This window comes from Oratosquilla oratoria, chromosome 40 (genome assembly GCF_046742065.1).
Source record: "Oratosquilla oratoria isolate Oo_2021 chromosome 40, ASM4674206v1, whole genome shotgun sequence".
Taxonomy (NCBI): domain Eukaryota; kingdom Metazoa; phylum Arthropoda; class Malacostraca; order Stomatopoda; family Squillidae; genus Oratosquilla; species Oratosquilla oratoria.
In genome coordinates, this window is record NC_134816.1 from 24,957,846 (window position 1) to 24,981,712 (window position 23,867).

Consider the following 23,867-nt stretch of genomic DNA (forward strand, 5'->3'; position numbering starts at 1 on the left):
GACACACACACACACACAACCTCGTGGCGCAATGGTTAGAGTTCTCGCCTGCCACTACGGCGGTCCGGGCTCGAATCCCGCCCAGGGCTGAAATAGTTTCAGTATCGCTGCGCTGCGGGTTGTTACTCCAACTCTCGTGGGTGGGGGGTTGGGGGCGTGTGCGCGTGTAAGGTCACAGAATTACTCGTATCTTACACGTAGATCGGACATACGAGCTCTGCTCTCATCCAGGAGGTCAATAGATGTCGATCACGAGTCCAACACGTGATCCAAAGACCAAAGACCAAGTGAATACACACACACACACACGCACACACACACACACACACACACACACACACACACACACACACACACACACAGTGTTGATCTTGTATGTTCTTGTCTGTATACAGAATTGCGCACACTCACAATCTACTCAATTGCCTTCCCAGTTAACTTCACATGATATAATAGCTAGTTACTGTGTCATGTGTCTTCATGCCTTCCGTAAACAACACAGGTGTTGAGAGAGAGAGAGAGAGAGAGAGAGAGAGAGAGAGAGAGAGAGAGAGAGAGAGAGAGAGAGAGAGGAAGAGAGAGAGAAAGAGATAGAGTACGTTTTCACTCTTTTCGGACGCCTTAGAGAGAAGCACGCGGAAGTCCGAATTAGATCCACTTAATCAGGTAAACACTTTAGATGTGAGCGTTCGTCGCATTCGAGAAATTTGCAATTCGTTGTGTTCAATGAGGTGAAGAGAGAGAGAGAGAGCGCGCGCGGCCGGGACCCGTCCAGCTGTCCGATCCAATTGATGACTCTTGAAGAGGGCAAATGCTGCCAGACACTCTGCGTCACCCCCACGGCCCACACCCACGGACCATCTCTTTCCCTTCTCCCCTTCTTGCTAAAGGGGCGGAAGCGTGACGGGGGTGGGTAGGTAAGGGATGAGTAGGTGGGTAAGGGGTGAGTAGATGGGTGGGTGAGGGGTGCGTAGATGGGTGGGTGAGGGGTGAGTAGGTGGGTGGGTAAGGGGTGAGTAGATGGGTGAGTAAATGGGTGGGTAAGGGGTGAGTAGATGGGTGGGTAAGGGGTTGAGTTGGTGAGTGGGCAAGGGGTGAGTAGATGGGTGGGTAAGGGGTGAGTAGATGAGTGGGTGAGGGGTGAGTAGATGGGTAAGGGGTGAGTAGGTGGATGGGTAAGGGGTGAGTAGGTGGATGGGTAAAGGGTGAGTAGGTGGGTGGGTAAGGGGTGAGTAGATGGGTGGGTAAGGGGTGAGTAGGTGGGTGACTGCGGTGAGTAGGTTTGTGGGTGAGTAAAGGGTGGGTTGGTGAGTGGGTGGATGAAAAGAGGAGTAGATGGGTGGGTGAGGGGTGAATAGGTGGGTGAGTAAGGGGTGAGTGGGTGGGTGGGTAAGGGGTGAGTGGGTGGTGGGGGGACATGCATCCATCCAGACCAAACGATCCTCAAAAGTGAATAAAAGTATTTTGGGAATCGCTTTAATAAAATCTTTGAAATTCATCATACAATATACAAACTATATTTCTAATCTATTCATACTCCTAGAACTTTCTAGACTAAATCGTTTGGTTGTAGCCAAAACAAAGTGATTCAAGTTGTTCAACTACACGAGGCAGGTCAGGGTCGAAACAAGAACAGGTCAGTTTACTTCGGAAGTGTAACAAGCTATAGGAGGTTATGTGACAAGGCTCAAGGTAGCATAGATTACGTCATGTCGTTGCTTGACCTTGTGACGTCATATCGTTTGTTTACCTTTTGGCGTCGTATCGTTGATGCAAATGTTATATATTCATTAATTTATATATCTATCTTTCATTTTATTGTATTTTTTATTCATTTTGATTTATGATATTAATTTGTTTTATATATTTAATTTTATCCTTTGTAGGTAAGGCCATGGTTGGAAAAATGAATAAATGATAATCTGTTGGTATATCGATTATTATTATTTTTTTTTATTAGCTTTATTCAATTTTGTTATAATCTATTTATTTGTTTATTCTTTTATCATTATCATTTATTTATTTATTCTTTTTTTCATAAGTACGACTGTGGTTGGAAAAGGGAGGGGTCGGGGTGGGAGGGGGAGGTGGGCACAGTGTTGAAAATGAATCATTTGGGTTTGGGACGTCGTGGAGCTCGGCAGGAAGAGGCACTCCTCCGTGCTGCGTCGACATGACGTCATGAGTGAGACAGGGTTCCTCGGCAAAGGAGAAAAAAACTATTAAATAAGATCAAATTGAATTTAAAAAGATGCTCTTTCTTGCCTGAGGTCTGTCAAGAATGTGTTTTTATGAGGGCACGCGCGCGCGCACATACACACACACACACACACACACACACGTGTGTGCGTACGTGTATAGACTATTACGTAGTCCCTCCCGTGTCGTTGAGTGTTTGTATAAATTTCAATTGCCTTTTGCAGTTAAACATATAACTTAATTTCATCTAATAACTTTTACTGTAGCGAGTGAATCTAGGCATCTAGAAAGGTATCTAGGTACGGACTTGTGATAGTGGTGGTGGTGGTAGTGGTGGTAGGGGAAGGTGTGAAAGCAATTGCACCAATGCATATTATTCCCGCCTCTGGCCACAAATTGTTTCAACACAAGAGCCCAGCCCGTAGGACGCGTTATGACGCCTCCTGCAGTAATATATTGCACCTTTAATCATTCGATAAACCCACAGTGTTGGTCTCCCGCGGGGCAGCGGCAGGTAATGTTGATATCATGGTAATTATTGTAGTAATTCATACCCGTCGTGACCCCAAGATGAATCGCTCTTTGTCGTTTCCTCTCGTCCGACTCTCGTTTCCATTTTGTTTCGTTCCGCCAAGACCACGACGACATGACGTCATGTCGATCGCTTTGTGAGGCAACGGTTTTCCATCCTCCTCTTCCTCTTTTTCTTCTTCCTCCTCATCTTCTTCTTCCTCACCTCGTCTTCCTCCTCCTCGTCTTCCTCCTCCTCGTCTTCTTCCTTCTCCTCTTCTTCCTCCTCTTCCTCCTCCTCTTCCTCCTCCCCCAAGAACGAAAAACGGACCAAGATAAGAACTCTTGTCACAAATTACGATGATGTTGGCAACGAATCAAAGACATTTTTCAACTTGCTCGGACAGGAGGAGCGCTGTGCGAACGATAGAATGTGGTTAATGATCACTCGCTTGTGAAATCGTTTGAAGTTCTCCCCACACACACACGCATCTCTCAAGGATGATGAAGCTGATTCTATATGTAAATTACTTTTTTGTTTAGTTTCGTCCACAATTGGTGGACTCGTGTGTGTATCGACGGAGGCCGATTGGCCAATGAGAAAGCAGTTATATCAACACGTTCAGTGATCCATCTCTGGGGACAGTGAAATGTGGTAACGATTTTGATAGTTTTCGTGGTCTTTGTATGTATTGTTCTATTAAAAAAAAATTGTTCTTAATGATAGTATGTAAAAATAATGATAAAAACAACAAATAATAATAATATGATAATTTGTGATAACTGGACTTTTATATGTCATAGCTAGAGAAATATCATTACGGTTCGTCTATATGAGGAAATGACATTTGTCTGAATTTTTTTTTTATCAATTTATTTATTTATATATTACCTTATTTTGATTTGTTGTGAGATAGGAATCGTTTTTTTTTTAGTTTGTCCAATTTTTTCATTATTATCGTTTTCATCTTGACATTTCTTGGTTGATAACATCGTCGCTTTAACAAACCTTCAACAAGTGTATTACTTATGTATCGCGATGGATCTAAAAGAAATACAATATATTTAAATTGTGTGTGTGTGTGTGTGTGTGCGTTTGTGATTCACCATCGTCTCGGATCTCATGTCGGGCTCGTGAACGACAGCTATTTCCCTCCCGGAAGAGAGCTCCGAGCTCATATATGACCGATGTATGGGTAATGCTGTGACCTTACACGCACGCACACACACCCAACTCCCCGCCCACGAGAGTTGGAGTAACAACCCGCAGCGCAGCGATACTGAAATTATTTCAGCCCTGGGCGGGATCCGAACCAGGACCGCCGTAGTGGCATCCGGGAACTCTATCAACTGTGCCGCGAGTTGTGTTGTGTGTGTGTGTGTGTGTGTGTGTGTGTGTGTGTGTGTGTGTGTGTGTGTGTGTGTGTGTGTGTGTGTGTGTGTGTGTGTGTGTGTGTGTGTGTGTGTGTGTGTGTGTGTGTGTGTGTGTGTGTGTGTGTGTGTGTGTGTCTGTGTGTGTCTGTGTGTGTCTGTGTGTGTGTGCGCGCGTCTGTACCCATCTTTGTGGATACAAGACGCTGGGTGTGACGTAATGGTTCCTCCAGATGGTGCGATTAAAGCTCAGGTGGCCTAAGCGATAAGAACCATCTGATAAGGACCTTCTGGGACCATCTGTCCGCGCTGAGGCACAAGGCGTTAATTGCCCGTTCCGCTAACGACACCCAATTTGAATTGGCGTTAGATTTATGCACTCGATAATTGGTATCATCGCTCCTCCCCCTCTCCCTCTCTCCCCCTCTCCCCCTCTCCCCCTCTCCCCTCCATACCTTGTTTTACGTAAACTGCGCAAGAATATGGCGGTGTATCTTATCATGGTATTTTTCAGATTTTTTTTTTTTTATTATTATTGAACTATTTTCATTATGAAAGAACATAGGGAAGAATGAAATATTATATACTAAAAAATGAATTAACAGGAAATTATATTGAGTTAATTTTCCGTGAAGGAAGAAAAATGGGAATTTTTACGTTTAATCAGTCAAATTGGTCATTAAAAGTAAGAAAATAAAAACTGTGAAGCTAATTTATCGCCTCGTTTGAGGAAAAGGAGTATTAACGTGATGCATGACGATGCATGGGTTCCCCCCCTCCCCCCTCGGTGGGGGGAGGAGGGGGGAGTGCTGTAGACGAGGCATCACGAGTATAAGAAGAACTTTGCGAAGCGCAAGAGATGTCATTTTGCGATCTTATCATAACCGCCATCTTATTTATGCATCTGACAATTAATGTTCAACATCGGAATAAATAACAAGATGGCGGGGGTGCCAATATGTCACGTGATTTAGGGAGATTGTCGGGTCGTATATTCGGGGTGAGTTACTGTGCGGGTTGAGCACTCGCTGGTTACGCTAAGTGCAGGACCCACACACGCGGAGACGGGGGAGCCGCACATACTCGACGTCCCGCAAGACTCTAGACTGGAGAGAACGATCTAGTTGCCCTAGAACTATCTATAGTGCTGAAGAACGATTTAGTATAATATGCCATGTTCAGTGATGCCTCAGACTTTTCTAGATTATATTGTAAGTCTAACCATGCAAACTCGATGTGTTTACTATCATTACTAGAAAACATGTGTCTTAGACATGCCTAGGTAAGGATTCTAGAGGGACTGTAAGGTCGAATAAGTAACTTGAACAGTTGTAAAATCGCCTTTATAGACAAATAAATAAATAAATAAATAAATGGATCTGAGGATGATAATTTAGCTCACTGCCCACCGCCTCTTTGCTCCAGGAAGAAAGATCTGGAAGTTCAGATAATTCCTGGAAAGGTATCTGGAAATGGATTCTGGATATCAAGGATACCCCTTGGGGGTGGGGGGACTGGGTTTGTATGCAAGGGAGGTAGAACCTGTGTTTAGCAATGTTTTTCTTGGGGCCGCTCGATGGCAGTGGTGTGGTTTTGACAAAGACCGGGTCATTGCGGGCGTCTGTGGGAGGAGCTGTGGGCGTTAGACCTCGATTGAGGATCACCAGACACAAAAACACACACGTGCGCGCACACACACACACACACACACACACACACACACACACACACACACACACACACACACACACACACACACACACACACACACACACACACACACACACACAGTGTGAGTGGTCTCAGACCTACCCAGAGATCGGCAAATAATGAGCTCTGAGCTCGCTGCCGTAGGGTGGTGTCTGGCTGTCTCGACAGAGGCTGCAGCAGATCCGAGGTGAATACACACACACACACACACATAATAATCATTCCGTCTAAATAAAGGTGTCATGTATATATATTTATATATTCAGTTTGGAAATATGTGTATACACGTCTTTCCTAATTTGATTTTTTTTTTTTTTTTGTCCGACAGCAAAAATTTTTTATTATTATAAAAAAAAGCTCTTTATGGATTATCGACTACTAATTTAAACGAACATGTTTTGCGTGTGTGTGTGTGTGTGTGTGTGTGTGTGTGTGTGTGTGTGTGTGTGTGTGTCTGTGTATGCATGCGTGTGTGTTTGTGTGTATATACAAGAATATGCGAGCGTCTGGACGGTTTGACGACGCGTCGTGTATGTTTTTACGACGGTTGGCGAGAAACCCGGGCTCGTTATGACCGTTAATCGAAGTCGTTGCTTATCTTGGCCGCAAATCACGTGGGCGAGCGAGGCTAAATCAAAAGATGATTTCCATCTCTTTCTCTCTCTCTCTCCTCTCTCTCTCTCCCCCTCTCTCCCCCTCTTTCTCTCCCTCCCTCCCCCTCTCTCTCCCTCCCTCCCCCTCTCTCTCCCTCCCTCCCCCTCTCTCTCCCTCCCTTCCCTCTCTCTCCCTCCCTTCCCTCTCTCTCCCTTCCTCCCCTTCTCTCTCCTCTCTCTCCCCATCTCTCCCCTCTCTCTCCCTCCCCCCTCTCTCCCTCCCCCCTCTCTCCCCTCTCTCCCTCTTATTTATTTCTAGAATTCTGATTGTTTATTTTATCTTAATACATTTGTTATTCTATTTGTCTTTCTTTTTTCCATTATTATTTGAACTTTATCCACATCTTTCTTAGTCTTGGCGACATTATGTGCAATTCGTTCCCGGACATCCAGGACCTCTCATCCGCATCTAATTGTTTCCACTCTCTGCGTTTAATCCGCACCTTTTAATCTGCTTGGCGGGAGCCGCCTGCGGCTGCGGCTGAGGCTGCGGTGGCGGGTACAAATGAGATCTGCGAGAAGTATGTCTCGGGTCTGTGATTATTTATGCATGGAGCCCCCCGGGGGGAGGGGGAGGGTGGGAGAGGGGGAGGGGGGCTCTAAATCCCATCTGAATCCCACCTTTGATGCCATCTGTGTGACTAACAGGCAAGGCAGGAAATAATAGAAATGCGACGGTGTGTGTGTGTATGCGTGTGTGTGTGTGTGTGTGTGATTCACCATGGTCTTAGATCATGTGTTGGACTCGTGATCGACAACTATTACCTTCCCGGAAGAGAGCTCAGAGCTCATATATGACCGATATATGGGCAATGCTGTGACCTTACACGCGCGCGCACACACACACACACACACACACACACACACACACACACACACACACACACACACACACACACACACACACACACACACACAACTCCCCGCCCACGATAGTTGGAGTAACGACTCGCAGCGCAGCGATTCTGAAATCATTTCAGCCCTGGGAGGATTTCGAACCCGGATCGCCGTAGTGGCGGCCGCGAACGCTACCACTGCGCCGTCAAGTGTGTGTGCGTGTGATGTTACGTCCATGGGGTGTTGGTGGTAAATGTAGTGTGATGTCATCACTACGGTCATGTTAGATGTGGTGTGACATTCTTCAGGTGATAGTGATGGTAGCAGTTTGCGATGAAGATTGTGATGACATTATTTCAGCCATGATGGATTAAAGTGATGATTAGGTTATTATTGAGGTGATGACGGTGATGAGTATTGGGTTGTGGGTTAGTGAAGTGATGCTAGTGGTGGTGGCACTGGTAGAGGGATTAGTGTTGTATGTTTAGTGATGAAAGGTTAAGTGGGTCGTTGTAAAGCGCTGGTTCAATATAAGACAACGGCAATACTAAAATAATCATTATCGTCATCATCGTCGTCGTCATCGTCGTCGTCATCATCATCGTCGTCGTCATCATTACCATCATCATCATCATCATCATCATCATCATCATCATCATCATCATCATCATCATCATCATCATCATCATCATCATCATCATCATCATCATCATCATCATCATCATCATCATCATCATCATCATCATCATCATCATCATCATCATCATCATCATCATCATCATCATCATCATCATCATCATCATCATCATCATCATCATCATCATCATCATCATCATCATCATCATCATCATCGTCATCATCATCATCATCGTCATCATCATCATCATCATCATCATCATCATCATCATCATCATCATCAACAACAGTGGTGACGATACAGTGGTAGTAAGTGAATTCCATCTCCCCCCACAAACAAAAAATTAGATAAACAAACAAATAAAAGTGGTGTGCTGTACTAAATTTATAATTGTAGTAAGAGAATATAAAAGTAAAGTGACGTTTGCAAACACATTTGTTTAAGAAAGTTTGTATTTCGTGTTAGACGCCACGAGGGTCTTGACAAAGAAACATGGCGAAAGGCGGTCGTCCTCTCAATAACATTACTCCTTTATCCAGTCTCTAAATATATTCCCCATTTTGAGGATTAACTAAGAAATAGATGATCGAGAGGACGACTTTGGGTATAGTCGTAATGGTGGTCGTCTATGTCGTTGTGGTTGTGTTTGTGGTGGTTGTGGTTGTGGCACCTGGCATCCTGTAGTGGAGGTGTTAAAGAAAACGGAGTTGTGGTGATGTGCATCTGTATAGGGGTGGTCAATGAAACACTGAATATGAATAGATTAATAATTGCACAGCACTACATAACCAAGCGTGCGGTCACTGAGGAGGCAGAAGCAAGACTGGCGTAGCTTGGGGACGCCAAGATTTGCGGGAAAACATCCACGAATCGCATGGTTCGATTACAAAAAATGCACACACAAATAAACATTGGCAACAATGAAATCAATATACAACAGTAAATACACAATACTACAAGTACGTATGTACAACACATAAGGAATATTCAATGACACCATCACACACCACTTCTGGTGTCTGTCATGGAGTAGTACTAGTCCTGATTGCTGAGTGCTCCCCATAATAACGCGACAGCTCAACGTGGTGGCACACTAGGCTACCATGCTACTTGTTTTTGCTACTTGCTTTTGTTACCTGGTTTGATTAGAAACGACTTCGGTTACAATATTCTAGAACTTCCCTAAGAACGTCTCGACAGTGTCTACCATTCGTATTCTAGATTTAACTTCTCTTAGTTCGTCACTCAGCTTCTCACTCTATGACGTCAGCAAGAGTAATTTGACATTTGGGAAATTTGAAAAACAAAAGATCGTATCCGAAGTCGTTGCTGCTCAAACGAAGTTGCAAAAGCAAGTAGCATGCTATCGAGAAATGCTAAGTGTGCCGTCACCTTCACTTGGTAGAGCTATTGACTGCTGAGCAGAAGATCGTAGGTTCGATACCCACTCGCCCCTTCCACGCTCCCTGGCATCGTTCGCTCAAAATGAGGTTCGTATCCTGTCACCCCCGTCGTGGCACCGTGCCTGTAGAAGTGTAGCGAACTGTACACGGCCCTGTAGGGTCACATGGGTACGACTTTAATTAAAGGAACTAGAAAGATCCTACTCAAAGGATCAAGTCCAACATCAAGGATTTCAAGATATCCTACCGAGCGACATAGGATACGACGTAACGAGTATTTATCTATTCATTTATCTATTTATTTATTTATTTATTTACTTCTAGATAATTCATACAGGTACAAACCTCCCCTTTCCTCTCCCCCCCTCAAAAAATAGGGGAGATGGGAGGCTGAGAATCGCTACGAAATTATATATATATATATATATATATATATATATATATATATATATACGAATACATCCGTTTCTGTCCCCTCGTTTCATCCACAACAACCCATAGCGGAAACACCTACTCCCCCCTAGACCGGGCATCTCGACGGGCCAAATCGAATAAAATCGCCTGACGGCAGCCAGAATAATAGTACAAGTCGTCAGTGATGAATGGACCAAAGCGCCGCAGCCGCAGCAGCCGCCGCCGCCGCCGCCGCGGTACTCAAATCCCTCGACACAATCCACTTATTCCCAGCTTTGTTTCGTGGCACTGTTGGCGAGGTGGCCCGTCCCGGTTCCCTTTGATCTGCGGCGATTCTCTTAATTCACGCCGAATCCACCGATGCCGCGCGCACACAATGACTTCTTTCTCGCTTTCGCCGGGCGATCCAGATTTACCGCTTGTCACCTACGGGCGGATGTGCGCCCGCCCGCGCGCACGCGTGTGTGTGTGTGTCTGTGTGTGTTTTTCTCTCTGTGTGTGTACATGTGTATATGTGTATGTTTCTGTGTGTGTGGATGTGTGTATGTTTTTTTCTTCTGTGCGTGCACGTGTGTATATGTGTATATTTCTGTATGTGGTTTTGTGTGTGTGTACATATGTATATGTGTATGTTTCTGTGTGTGTATATGTGTGTATGTGTTGCTCTGTGCGTGCACGTGTATATGTGTATATTTCTGTGTGTGTGTGTGTGTGCGCGCGCGCGCGCGTGTGTGTGTGTGTGTGTTTCTGTGTGTGCGTGTGTGTATGTGTGTATATGTGTGTGTGTTTCTGTGTGTGTGTATGTACAAGAGGGATGGTAAGTGTGTCATTATGTGAAGGGTTTAGCATTGAAAAAGGACGGGTAGAGGGTAGCAATTCGAGTCTTTTCCCAATGGCAGTACACAAAACAGGAGTCTCTGCGCTTTCATTGGTCAAATTCATCTTTAAATTGTGTCTGAAATGTTTGTAGGGCAGAGCATGTAGACACAGGGAATATTGGTCTTGTATATGTTTATATATAGGAAAGTACTTCTATGTGTGTGATCTTGTTTAATCATGTATTACATTATTGTGCGTGCGTGTGTGTGTGTGTGTGTGCGTGTGTGTGTGTGCGTGTGTGTGCGTGTTTACACGCGTGTGCATGCATGCATACAAGTGTTGTGCACTAAATCTCGCAAGCAGGAGTCTGTTGATGTGTTTGCACTTATGTTAAGCGTTTAAGGGGGTGCCAAATGTAAGCACAGGTGGGCTTATGTGTTCTGGCCGAGCGCACTTGCTGAAGACCCCCACTGAGATTACTCAAACTCATTTGCCACGGAAGGGGGTGGGGGGAAGGGGGAGGAGGAAGGGGAGATGCTACTCTCCCACATTCAGCTGAATAAAATCGCCTGACGGTAGTTATGAATGCAATAGTGGCGTTAATTTCCTTTTTTTTTGTACCATTGCCAAAAGTATGCATGTGTGTGTGTGTGTGTGTGTGTGTGTGTGTGTGTGTGTGTGTGTGTGTGTGTGTGTGTGTGTGTGTGTGATTCACCACCACTGTCTTGGATCACATGTTGGACTCGTGATTGACAGCAGTTACCCTTCCGGATGAGAGCTCAAAACTTGTCTAGTCCAATCAGTGAGTAATGTTGTGACCTTACATCACCCATCCATCCCCTTGCCCAAGGAGGGCAGTAACAGATCGAAGTTTTGTGATACTTTTCGAGCACTGACGGGGCTCGATCTCGGGCCTTGTGACGCGGCAGACCGCGATGCTAACCGCTAGTAGCAGGCTGTGTGTGTGAGTACACGTGTAGCGTGGTTCAGGAGTGTACGTGCAGTGCAATTAAGTTGTTTGTTTTGTTTTGTTCTGAAGGTTTCCGTCATTTCGCGTTTGGTTGCTGAAGCGGCGGTCTGTTGTATGGCTGCGTTTACATTAAAGCGGGTCGGGGCCGATTCTCGTCGAATTCTGTGGATTTGATTAACTAGAGGAATTTGTGGACCAGGCGAACCTAAAAAAAAAAAAAGTAATAATAATTTATTATTATTATTATTATTATTATTATTATTATTATTATCATTGTTATTTATTTATTTGTTTATTTTATTTTATTTATTTATTTATTTATTTATTCTATTTTTTGTATCGCTTGTTGATAGCAGGCACCTATGTGGGACCTTTCCAGTGTGTGAAGGTAAAAAAATATGTGCGTAGATGTCATCTCAAAATAAGAATTTAAAGGTCATTTTGAGGGTAATCATGGTTGAGCTGTGCCTTGCTGCATTGCTTCTGACCCGGGCAGTCAGGGATGATCCGTCATCCATGAGGAGCTAAGATAAGAGGGAGGCAAGGGTGGTGGTGGATGGGAGTGGAATGGGCTTGGCTACCCCCCCTACAAGGGGGGAAAATCCTTTGGTATCTAGATAGATAGAAGGACGTATCGGTAGTAGGAGTTGAAATTGATCAGCCTTTTCATGACTGGAGTTGAATCTTCAATCCCTCAAACAATACTGCCTTGTTTTGTCTCCCAATTATCTGTCTTGATACAGAAAGTCGCGTAGATTTTGTACGGGACACAATATGCCAGAAATACCGATGACATATTTATTGTGATCGGAAAAAAGTGGAGTTATTGTCAAATTCACTTTTTATTATTAGTAATGTTTATCTACGTATTTATTACCTCTTATCTCTTTATTTATTGGGAAAAAGACTTTTAAGGAGAGTTATAGTATTTATCTACTTGTTTATTTGTTATTTTCTATTTATTTTATTTATTGGGGACAAGACTTTACGGTGAATTGAGGCAACCCTCAACAATTCCTCTTCGGTTGTGAGGACAGCACCAAATGTAGTTAGTGACAAAGTTGAGGCAATATTATTATTGTCAGTAAGACATTTACACAGGTTTACAAAAGGGACTCGTGTGTGTGTGTGTGTGTGTGTGTGTGTGTGTGTGTGTGTGTGTGTGTGTGTGTGTGCGTGTGCGCTGCGGCTGCTGTTGGCGGTAAATAATGTGGTCGGACGCGGCTGTGGATGGATATAATGCGACGCCGCAACGTGCAAACTGCGGCAAAAACGGCGCTGCAGAACACGCCGCGAGTGCGGCAGCGGCGGCGGCGACCGCCATGACGGATGGGCCGACACGCTCTTGCCACCTCTACCAAAACGCACACGCGCACACACACACACACACACACGCACACACACACACACACACACACACACACACACACAATGGTAGCGATCGCGACTGCCACTACGGCGGTCAAAGTTCGAATCCCGCCCAGGGCTGAAATAATTTCAGTATCACTGTGCTGCGAGTAGTTACTCCAACTCTCGTGGGCGGGGAGTTAGGTGTCCGTGTGAGGTCGCAGTATTACCCCTAGATCGGTCATATATGAGCTCTGAGCTCTCTTCCGAGAGGGAAATAGCTGTAGATCATGAGTCCAACACGTAATCCAAGATCATGGTGAATCACACACACACACACACACACACACACACACACACACACACACACACACACACACACACACACACACACACTTCTCTACCCAGTCACACCTATCTGTTCTCAAGATTTTGTCATTCTCCTTTATTCACCTGTGTAATCGTCTCATCTGCCGTCAGATGATTTTATTCAGGTGTGAGACATCCTTTCGGCTGGGAAAAGGGCTTTGATCATTTTCTACACTTACACAATCTACAGGAAGTTTCAAAACCTTCTCACAGATTTGATTATAAAAGGACTTCGTATTCTGAACAGAGACGGGAGGTGAGAGTGTGTATTCACCAGGGTCTTGGATCACGTGTTGGACTCGTGATCGACAGTTATTTCCCTTTCGGAAGTGAGCTCAGAGTTCATGCATATGACCGATTTATGGGTAATGATGTGACGTTACACGCGCGCGCACACACCCGAACTCCCCGCCCACGAGGGTTGGAGTAACGACTCTCAGCGCAGCGATATTGAAGTTATTTCAGCCCTGGGTGGGATTCGAACCCAGACCGCCGTATTGCCATCGAGTCGCGCGTGTGTGTGTGTGTGTGTGTGTGTGTGTGTGTGTGTGTGTGTGTGTGTGTGTGTGTGTGTGTGTGTGTGTGTGTGTGTGTGTGTGTGTGTGTGTGTGTGTGTGTGTGTGTGTGTGTGTGTGTGTGTGTGTTTGTGTGTGTGTGTTTGTTTTCCGGGTAATGTTCCGGGCGAGGTTCCGGAATGAAGGCTCATCCAAACCCAGAAGGTTCGGGTTACGTCCACAAGGGGGAGTCTCGAGTTTTCTTCGGCTACCCTTCCCTAGGGGGATTCCCCCCTTTCCCCCTCCCCCCACCCCTTAGGCAGGTTTTAGGACTTCACGTTGGATGACGCGTGTGTCGAGTTGCGGGTATGTTTCCACCCTGACATGCGGTCACGTGTGGCACCAATTGACTTGCAAGGGATGGCTAGGCACCCAGGGCACGGGTGGTGGTCTTGGTCGCAGTTAAGCGCTTCCTGGTGTAAACTCGTACTTTTAGATATCTGTTGGTTTTTAGACTTGTTTAAGCCAATTACGGTCGTCCATTTTAATATCTTTCTTTTTTTTCTTTTTCTTCTTTTTTCTACTTTTTTTTCGTCTTCGTCTTCCTCCTTTTATTCTTCTTCTACTTCCTCTTCTTTTCCTTCTTCTAATTATTATTATTATTATCATTATTATTTTTATAATTTTTATTATCATTATTATTATCGTTATAATTATTATCATCTTCATTCTCCTTGTTCATTTTCTGTCTCGCCCTTCTTGTTCTCGGTCTTTTTGTTCGTCTGTTCTTCTGTTCTCCCTTTCTTCCCGGTCTTCCTTCTCTGTCTTGTTCTTCCCTCCCCCCATCTGCGTGGGACTTTCTTATGCTGTCCCTTTTCCCTTCCGTCTTTGCTCATTTCTCGACCATTCCTATTGTTATCTGCTTCTCCATTCCCATTGTTATCTTCCTTTCTTTGTCCCGCCACATGTGACCGTCTTATATATAATATATATATATATATATCAACTCAGTTTTTACATTGTGTTCGTATTATTCTTATATTATTCTTATATATATTATTCTTATATTATTCTTATATATTATTCTTACATTGTGTTCGTCTTATTATCATTATTTTTTTTATTAATATTATTTTTATTTTATTATTTTTGTTTTGTTTTCATTATTTTTATTATTTATTATTATTTATTACTATTTATTTTGATTTATTTTGATTATTGTAAGTATTATTACTCTTTTGTTTCATTATTTCATTCTTTTTCGCCCTTTCTTGGTTGCTCTTTTTCTTCTTCCCGCTCTTTTCCCCATTTCTCTTGCTCCCCCTTTTACTCCTCTTTTTTTATTGTCATTTGTTGATACGATTTTCTTTTCTTAATTACATTTTTGAGTTTTTTGCTCTTCCCGTCCTACCCTCGGCGCCTTCTCGCTCGCGCCACAACGCAGATCTTGTTGCCTAGGTCTGGGTCTCTCTCTCTCTCTCTCTCTCTCTCTCTCTCTCTCTCTCTCTCTCTCTCTCTCTCTCTCTCTCTCTCTCTCTCTCTCTCTCTCTCTCTCTCTCTCTCTCTCTCTCTCTCTCTCTCTCTCTCCTCTCTCTCTCCTCTCTCTCTCTCTCTCTCTCTCTCTCTCTCTCTCTCTCTCTCTCTCTCTCTCTCTCTCTCTCTCTCTCTCTCTCTCTCTCTCTCTCTCTCTCTCTCTCTCTCTCGTGTGTGTGTGTATGTGTGTACACCGGTTACTTTTATTTATTCATTCATTTCTTAATTCCTTCATTTATGCATTTTTTTATTCACACACACACACACACACACACACACACACACACACACACACACACACACACACACACACACACACACACACCTACACCTACACCTACACCTACACCTACCTACCTACCTTGCTCCCCTTTCACGAAGTTCGATGACAAATCTACCAAGACGACGTCGTGTCGCCTCCACCGCTCTCCTCTGTCTCGAATCCGTACAACGGAATCCCCCGAAGACCCTCAAGCGGGGCCGATGATGCCGCGACCCCTTTTAATCCGCCACTCGATCTTAACAATGGATTGTCCACGTCTTCGTCTGGAAGGGGACTTCTGGGGAGGAAGGGGGGGACGCTATCGTCTACGGATACCATTAACGTTTTTTTTATGAAGTACATGAAATTGTTCAATATACTCGCTATATGGAAATAAATGTGCATATACATAAATATAATTGTGTGTGTGTGTGTGTGTTTGTGTTTGTTTACCTAGTTGTATCTTACGGGGACAGGAGCTACGCTCGTGGTGTCCTGTCTCTATACCCCACCATATCTAATCATGTGTGTGTGTGTGTGTGTATACACTTGTGTACATACATGTGCATGTCTATGGATGTGCAGTAGGTGGTGGACATCAGGTTGTGAGTAGTACAGTGAATTGTCAATCATCAGATATCAGATCGTCGTGCAAGAAATGAATCAAAATTGCCCTCCTGTTTTATCCAGGCGTCGATATTACCCTAATATATGTACATGTATGAGTGTGTGTGTGTGTGTGTGTGTGTGCGCGCGCGCGTGTTTTTGTGTCCGTGTGTGTGCGTGTGTGTTTGTGTCATTGTATGTATGTTGTTAATTACCAGATTGAAATTTTAACGCAAAATAGAGATATTGATCTAATTAACGAATCTGTTTACGGTAGTGGATAACTGCATCGCTACTATTACGGTTACCCTTACTATAACTACCACCATGACCAGTGCTGTCACCCACAACTATCACCAGTACCATCACACCACTATCACCACCACTATCATTAGTACTATCACTAGTATTATCACTATCACCGCTAGTACCGACAAAAAACACCACTATCATCACTATCACCACTATCACCTACTATCACCAGTACCAACATAGTTATCACACAGGTAAGACAAACACCAGAGTACTTTATTCACGGGAAGGACACGTGGCCACTGGTCTGAACTGGGCTTCACTGGAGCGAGACCCCAGACTACTCAATAAAATCGCCTGCCACGACAGGAAAGAGTGAATTGAGACCAGAATGCAGAGTTGGGAATCAATTAGGTCACATTTGTTCTTATCTTTGTTATCTGTTGCTGACAGATATCCCTGCATCCAGGTCCTGACAGTGACTGACGCGTGCTGATAGCAGTTCCTGCTGTATTTCATGTATAATGTATTCTGTATTGTTTTGTAATATATTATGTATTCTGTTTTTTTTTTTTTTTTTTTTTTTTTTTTTTTTTTTTTTTTTTTTTTTTCTTTTTTTGAGGGCAGGTCCCTCCTCCTCCTCCTTCTTCCCCCTTCTCCCTATTTTTTTTTTGGTTCTGCCCCTCTAAAGTCCTTTTCCCTCTTCGGCACAGTTGTACGAGCTCAGCGATGACCCGAAGCGGAAGGAATTCCTCGACGAGCTCTTCGCCTACATGCAAAAGCGAGGTGAGTACCCGACAAATAGCAGGTGTGATGTCATAGTAAGTGTGACGTCATAACAAGTGTGACGTCATAACAAGTGTGACGTCATAACAAGTGTGACGTCAGCACGTGTGATGTCAGCACGTGTGATGTCATAGCATGTGTGATATCATAACATGTGTGACGTCATACAATGTGTGACGTTATAGCAAGTGTGACGTCAGAGTTTCTCCCACGGGGGTGGGGGTGGTAGGGGGAGTCCTAAGGATGCCTTTAGCCCCCTTCACTTTCTTCCTCCCCCCGCCCCATACCCCTTCTCTCTTCCCCTTCCCGTTCCTCTCTCTCCCCTCCCTTCCCTTTCCTCTCTCTCCCCTCCCTTCCCTTTCCTCTCTTTCCCCTCCCTTTCCTTCCCTTTCCTTCCATTTCCTTCCCTTTCCTTCCCTTTCCTTTCCTTCTCCCTTCCCTCCTCCCTCCCCTCCCTTCCCTCCCTTCCCTTCTCCCTTCCCTTCTCCCTTCCCTCCCCTCCCTTCCCTCCTTTCCTTCTCCCTTCCCTTCTCCCTTCCCTTCTCCCTTCCCTCCCTTTCCTCCCTTCTCTTCTCCCTTCCCTTCTCCCTTCCCTTCTCCCTTCCCTTCTCCCTTCCCTTCTCCCTTCCCTTCTCCCTTCCCTTCCCCCTTCCCTTCCTTTCTCCCTTCCCTTTCCTTCTCCCTTCCCTTCCCCCTTCCCTTCCTTTCTCCCTTCCCTTTCCTTCTCCCTTTCCTTCTCCCTTCCCTTCCCTTCTCCCTTCCCTTTCCTTCTCCCTTCCCTTCTCCCTTCCCTCCCTTTCCTTCTCCCTTCCCTCCCTTTCCTTCTCCCTTCCCTCCCTTTCCTTCTCCCTTTCCTTCTCCCTTCTCTTCTCCCTTCTCTTCTCCCTTCTCTTCTCCCTTCTCTTCTCCCTTCTGTTCTCCCTTCTCTTCTCCCTTCTCTTCTCCCTTCTCTTCTCCCTTCTCTTCTCCCTTCTCTTCTCCCTTCTCTTCTCCCTTCTCTTCTCCCTTCTCTTCTCCCTTTCCTTCTCCTTTTCCTCCTTTTCCCTCCCTTTCCTTCTCCCTTCTGTTCCTTTCATTTCCCTTCCCTTCCCCTCCTTTACCGACACCATTTTCACCTCCTCTTAAGAAGCTCCTGAAATTCCTTTTCCCAAATCCATTCTATCTTCTTCCCCATTCCCTTCCTTTCCTTCCATCATTCCCTCCTTCGTTAAATCTTTCTCTCTTTATGGATGGGGATGACAGGTGGTAATAGACATGGAACTGCATAGTGTAGGCCTTAGGGTCTCTTGCAGTTTCCTTCGTTCTTATATTCTTATGTTCTCCCTCTCTCCCTCCCTCCCCTCTCACTCTCCCCCTCCCTCCCCCTCTTCCTATCTCCCTCTCCCCCTCTTCCTCTCTCCCTCTCTCCCTCCCCTCTCTCTCCCTCCCCCTCCCCTCTCCCTCTCTCCCCCTCTCCCTCTCTCCCCTCTCTCTCCCTCCCCTCTCTCTCCCTCCCCCTCTCTCCCTCCCCTCTCTCTCCCTCCCCCTCTCTCCCTCCCCTTCTCCCCCTCTCTCCCTCCCCTTCTCCCCCTCTCTCCCTCCCCCTCTCTCCCTTCCTCTCTCCCTTCCCCCTCTCTCCATCCCCCCTCTCTCCCTCCCCCCCTCTCTCCCTCCCCCCTCTCTCCCTCCCCCCTCTCTCCCTCCCCCCTCTCTCCCTCCCTCCCCCTCTCTCCCTCCCCCCTCTCTCCCTCCCCTTCCCTCCCTCCCTCCCCCCTCTCTCCCTTCCCTCCCTCCCTCCCCTTCCCTCCCTCCCCCTCTCCTCCCTCTCTCCCTCCATACTTCCTCTCTCCCTCCATCCCTCCTCTCTCCCTCCATCCCTCCCCTCTCCCTCTATCCCTCCTCTCTCCCTCCATCCTTCCTCTCTCCCTCCATCCATCCCCTCTCCCTCCATCCCTCCCCTCTCCCTCCATCCCTCCCCTCTCCCTCTCTCCCTCCACCTCTCTCCCTCCATCCCTCCCCTCTCCCTCTCTCCCTCCATCCCCCTCTCTCCCTCTCCCTCCATCCCCCCTCTCTCTCTCTCCTCCATCCCACCTCTCCCTCTCTCCCTCCATCCCCCCTCTCCCTCTCCCCCTCCATCCCCCCTCTTCCTCTCCCCCCTCCATCCCCCTCTCTCCCTCCCCCTCTCCCTCTCCCTCCCCTCTCCCTCTCCCTCTCTCTCCCTCCCCCTCTCCCGATCCCTCTCCCTCTCCCTCCCCCCTCCCCCACCCCCCTCCCCCTCCCCCTATCCCTCCCTCTCTCCCTCCCCCTATCCCTCCCCCTATCCCTCCTCTCCCTCCCTCCCCCTATCCCTCCTCTCCCTCCCCCTATCCCTCCCTCTCTCTCCTCCCCCTAAATCCCTCCCTCTCTCCCCTCCCCCTCTCCCTCTCTCCCCCCTATCCCTCCCTCTCTCCCTCCCCCTCTCCCTCCCCCTCTCCCTCTCTCCCTCCCCCCTCTCCCTCTCTCCCTCTCCCTCTCTCCCTCCCCCCTCTCCCTCTCTCCCTCCCCCCTCTCCCTCCCCCTCCCCCCACTCCCTCCCCCCCTCTCCCTCCCTCTACCCTACCTCTCTCCCTCCCCTCCCTCCCTCCCCCCTTTCCCTCTCTCACTCCCTCCCCCCTTTCCCTCTCTCACTCCCTCCCCCCTTTCCCTCTCTCACTCCCTCCCCCCTTTCCCTCTCTCCCTCCCTCTCTCCCTCCCTCCCTCCCTCTCTCCCCCTCTTCCTCTCTCCCTCCCCCTCTTCCTCTCTCCCTCCCCCTCTTCCTCTCTCCCTCCCCCTCTTCCTCTCTCCCTCCCCCTCTTCCTCTCTCCCTCACCCATCTCCCTCCCTCTCCCTCTCTCCCTCCCCCTCTTCCTCTCTCCCTCCCCCTCTCTCCCTCCCCCTCTCCCTCTCTCCCTCCCCCTCTCCCTCTCTCCCTCCCACCTCTCCCTCTCTCCCTCCCACCTCTCCCTCTCTCCCTCTCTCCCTCTCTCCCCCTCTCCCTCCCCCTCTCCCTCTCTGCCTCTCCCTCTCTGCCTCTCCCTCTCTCTCTCCCTCACAGCCTCTCTCCCTCTTTCCCTCTCTCCCTCTCTGCCTCCCCCTCTCCCTCTCTGCCTCCCCCTCTCTCTCCCTGCCTCCCCCTCTCTCTCCCTCTCGCCTCCCCCTCTCTGCTTCTCCCTCCCTCTCTCCCTCTCTCTCCCTCCCCCCTATCTCTCTCCTCCCTCCCCCTCTATCCCTCTCCCTCCCCCTCTATCCCTCTCCCTTCCCCTCTATCCCTCTCTCCCTCTCCCTCCCCCTCTCTCCCCTCTCCCTCCCTCCCTCTCTTCCTCCCCCTCTCCCCTCCCCCTCTGCCTCTCTCCCTCGCCCTCTCCCTCTCTCTCTCGCCCTCTCCCTCCCTCCCTCTCTCCCTCCCTCCCTCTCTCCCTCCCCCTCTCCCTCCCCCTCTCCCTCCCCCTCCCTCTCTCCCTCCCCCTCTCCCTCTCTCCCTCCCCCTCTCCCTCTCTCCCTCTCTCCCTCTCTCCCTCCCCCTCTCCCTCTCTCCCTCACTCTCTCCCTCTCCCTCTCTCCCTCCCCCTCTCCCTCCCTCCCCCTCTCCCTCCCCTCCCCCTCTCCCTCCCCTCCCCCTCTCCCTCACTCCCTCCCCCTCTCCCTCTCTCCCTCCCCCTCTCCCTCTCCCTCTCTCCCTCCCTCTCTCCCTCCCTCCCCCTCTCCCTCCCTCTCCCTCTCTCCCTCCCTCTCTCCCTCCCTCTCTCCCTCTCCCTCCCTCCCTCCCTCTCTCCCTCCCTCTCTCCCTCTCTCCCTCCCTCCCTCCCTCCCTCTCTCCCTCCCTCCCTCCCTCTCTCTCTCCCTCCCTCTCTCCCTCCCTCCCTCCCTCCCTCTCTCTCTCCCTCCCTCTCTCTCTCTCTCCCTCCCTCTCTCTCTCCCTCCCCCTCCCCCTTTCTCCCTCCCTTTCTCCCTTCCCCTCCCCCTTTCTCCCTCCCCCTCCCCCTTTCTCCCTCCCCCTTTCTCCCTCCCCCTCCCCCTTTCCCTTTCTCCCTCCCCCTTTCTCCCTCCCCCTCCCCCTTTCTCCCTCCCCCTCTCCCTTTCTCCCTCCCCCTCTCCCTTTCTCCCTCCCCCTCTCCCTTTCTCCCTCCCCCTCTCCCTTTCTCCCTCCCCCTCTCCCTTTCTCCCTCCCCCTCTCCCTTTCTCCCTCCCCCTCTCCCTTCCTCCCTCTCCCTCTCCCTTCCTCCCTCTCCTAATCCTTCTCCTTTTCTCCCTTTCCCTCTTCCCTCCTCCCTCTTCCTCTCCTTTCCTCCTTCTCCCTCTCCCTTCCTCCCTCTCTCCCTTCCTCCCTCTCCCTCTCCCTTCCTCCCTCTCTCCCTCCCTTCCTCCCTCTCTCTCTCTCTCCTCTCTCTCTCTCTCTCTCTCTCTCTCTCCCTCTCCCTCCCCCTCTCCCTTTCTCCCTCCCCCTCTCCCTTTCTCCCTCCCCCTCTCTCTTTCTCTCCCCCTCTCCCTACCCCTCCCTCTTCCTCTCCCTACCCCTCCCTCTTCCTCTCCCTACCCCTCCCTCTTCCTCACCGCCCCCCCCCCCCCGACCGCTCCTTTGGTGTTAGTAAAAACAGTACCTGTTGTAGATTGTATCTCCAGGACGATGGGGGCCGAAGCCGCCACCCCCTCCCCCCACACCCAAGTACCTATGTACGTATCATTTGGAGACCATGTTGATATCGCCGATACATTTATCATTGACAGCGATGGCTTCTGTGCCAAGAGGTCACGTGATTCCTTCAAGGATCTTCAGGATCAACATAGATTGTTCATTATTTTATTAAATACTTGAAATAGTGTGTGTTTCTGTGTGTGTGTGTGTGTGTGTGTGTGTTTGTAATTGTAGTGTACAGGAAAGGAACAACACTCGTTGGGTCCCGTCTCCTACTCTACAATATTACCATACCTAGCATGTGTGTATATGTGTGTATATGTGTGTGTGTGTGTGTGTGTGTGTGTGTGTGTGTGTGTGTGTGTGTGTGTGTGTACGTCTGTGTGTGTGTGTGTGCGTGCGCGCGTCTGTGTAATAATAATAATTAATAATAATCAACGGTTTATTAGGTATAGCAGAATTTCTGCTGAAAATATACGTCCTACAAGATTATAACAATATAAAACTATGACAGTGAGAAGACGTTGTTACAAGCATTCAAAAACTCGACAAAAAAACAGCAGTCTAAGTAATAGGTGTGTAGTACAACAATGTTAATTCTAGTTGTTAAGTCTACAAATATGTGTGTGTGTGTGTGTGTGTGTGTGTGTGTGTGTGTATGTGTGTGTGTGTGTGTGTATGCATGTGTGTACGTACCCTTGTGCTGCGTTGCAATGGAGTGAGTTCGAGTTCGATCCTAACGCCATTACCAAGATTTGCTCGAGCGTTGAAAGTCTTCGCCGAAGAGGAGATCGTAACGTTTGGGGGGAGGGGGGAGGGGAGCGGGGGAGGGGGGAGGGGAGCGGGGGAACTACCAGGTAGCTGGTGATCTTCTTGTTCCCTTTGCTTGCTTCCTTGCTTATAATAGGTGGGTATCCGTCATATGCGGATATTGGGGTATGTGTACAGTATATATGTTATTACTTTTATTATTATTATATTTTCTATATCTTTATTTTATCTTGTTTCGGTTCTCATGTTTCGTAGGTTTTTATTGTTTTTATTACTTGCATATGTTTTCGTTACTTCTGTTTGTTTTTCTTATATTTTATTAATTTATTTATTCATCACGTGTCTGGAGGTTATGCTTTATCTGTTCTTGCTATGAGTGTTCTTGCTGTGAAATTTCTTCGTGATGTAATGTATAGAAAGCTATGTGTTTGTGTGAGAGTATGTGTGTGTGTATGTGCATGTGAGTGAGAGAGATAGAGAGGGAGAGATGAGGCCTTATTGAGACAGTAAATGTTACTTAGGCTAGAAGAAAGTCGATGATTTTTTTTTTTAGAGAGAGAGAGAGAGAGAGAGAGAGAGAGACTGGACCTTATTGCGGCAGTAAATGTTACCTAAAGGTGTTATCACACTGGTCAATTTTTCCTCCGACTGTTGGAACAGATTTGCAGCCCGCAGCTTTCGAAAAGGAATCTGATATACTGGAGGAATATAATTTTCCTCTAAAATATCAACTGACATTCTATGTATTTTTGTTAAGAAAACTAAGTAGTTTGTCATAGTGATTTTACGGCGGAAAAACTACTGGAGGTAAGCGGTACCACCGACGGACTTGAAGTTGAAGGAAAAACAGCTCAATGTGATAACGTCTTAAGCTAGAAGGAGGACGATGAATTTAAAGAAAGATGAACAAGTCTCAACGTGTCTAAAGTTACACGAAGCCGTGTAGCGCCCTCTGGGTCCAGGGCAGGGGAAACGACCCCATCGACGGGCGTGCTGACGGGCGTGATGACGGGCGTGGCGACCTGGGAGACAGGTACAGCAGCAAATAAGACGGTATCGATCTTCGGTGGTCTCCGTTCGTCACTTGATGGAGACTCTCAGACTCTCTGCCAGAAGCACTCTTGGGGCTTCGATGGCTCCGTCGTCGTCTCCTTCAGGAGATCGGCCCATTCGCATGTTCCTCTCACGCTCCACCACGCCCACGTCAGCGTCACGCCCACACGCCCACCTTCTTGTTCTACATGCCCTCGGTGCATGGATGTGCCCTCTGTGGGCGTGGTTGTGGTTGTGAAG

The 23,867-nt window shown here is 47.6% G+C and overlaps 1 protein-coding gene across 12 annotated transcripts in view; it reads left to right on the plus strand.

Annotated features, from left to right (window-relative positions):
- LOC143020683 (uncharacterized) overlaps positions 1-23,867 on the plus strand; it is a 707,077-nt gene that overhangs the window by 471,924 nt on the left and 211,286 nt on the right. For all 12 annotated transcript variants that reach the window (XM_076177294.1, XM_076177289.1, XM_076177290.1 and 9 more), the window contains one exon: positions 17,100-17,172. In XM_076177294.1, the coding sequence (XP_076033409.1) occupies positions 17,100-17,172 (73 nt within the window). The remainder of the gene's footprint in view (positions 1-17,099; positions 17,173-23,867) is intronic.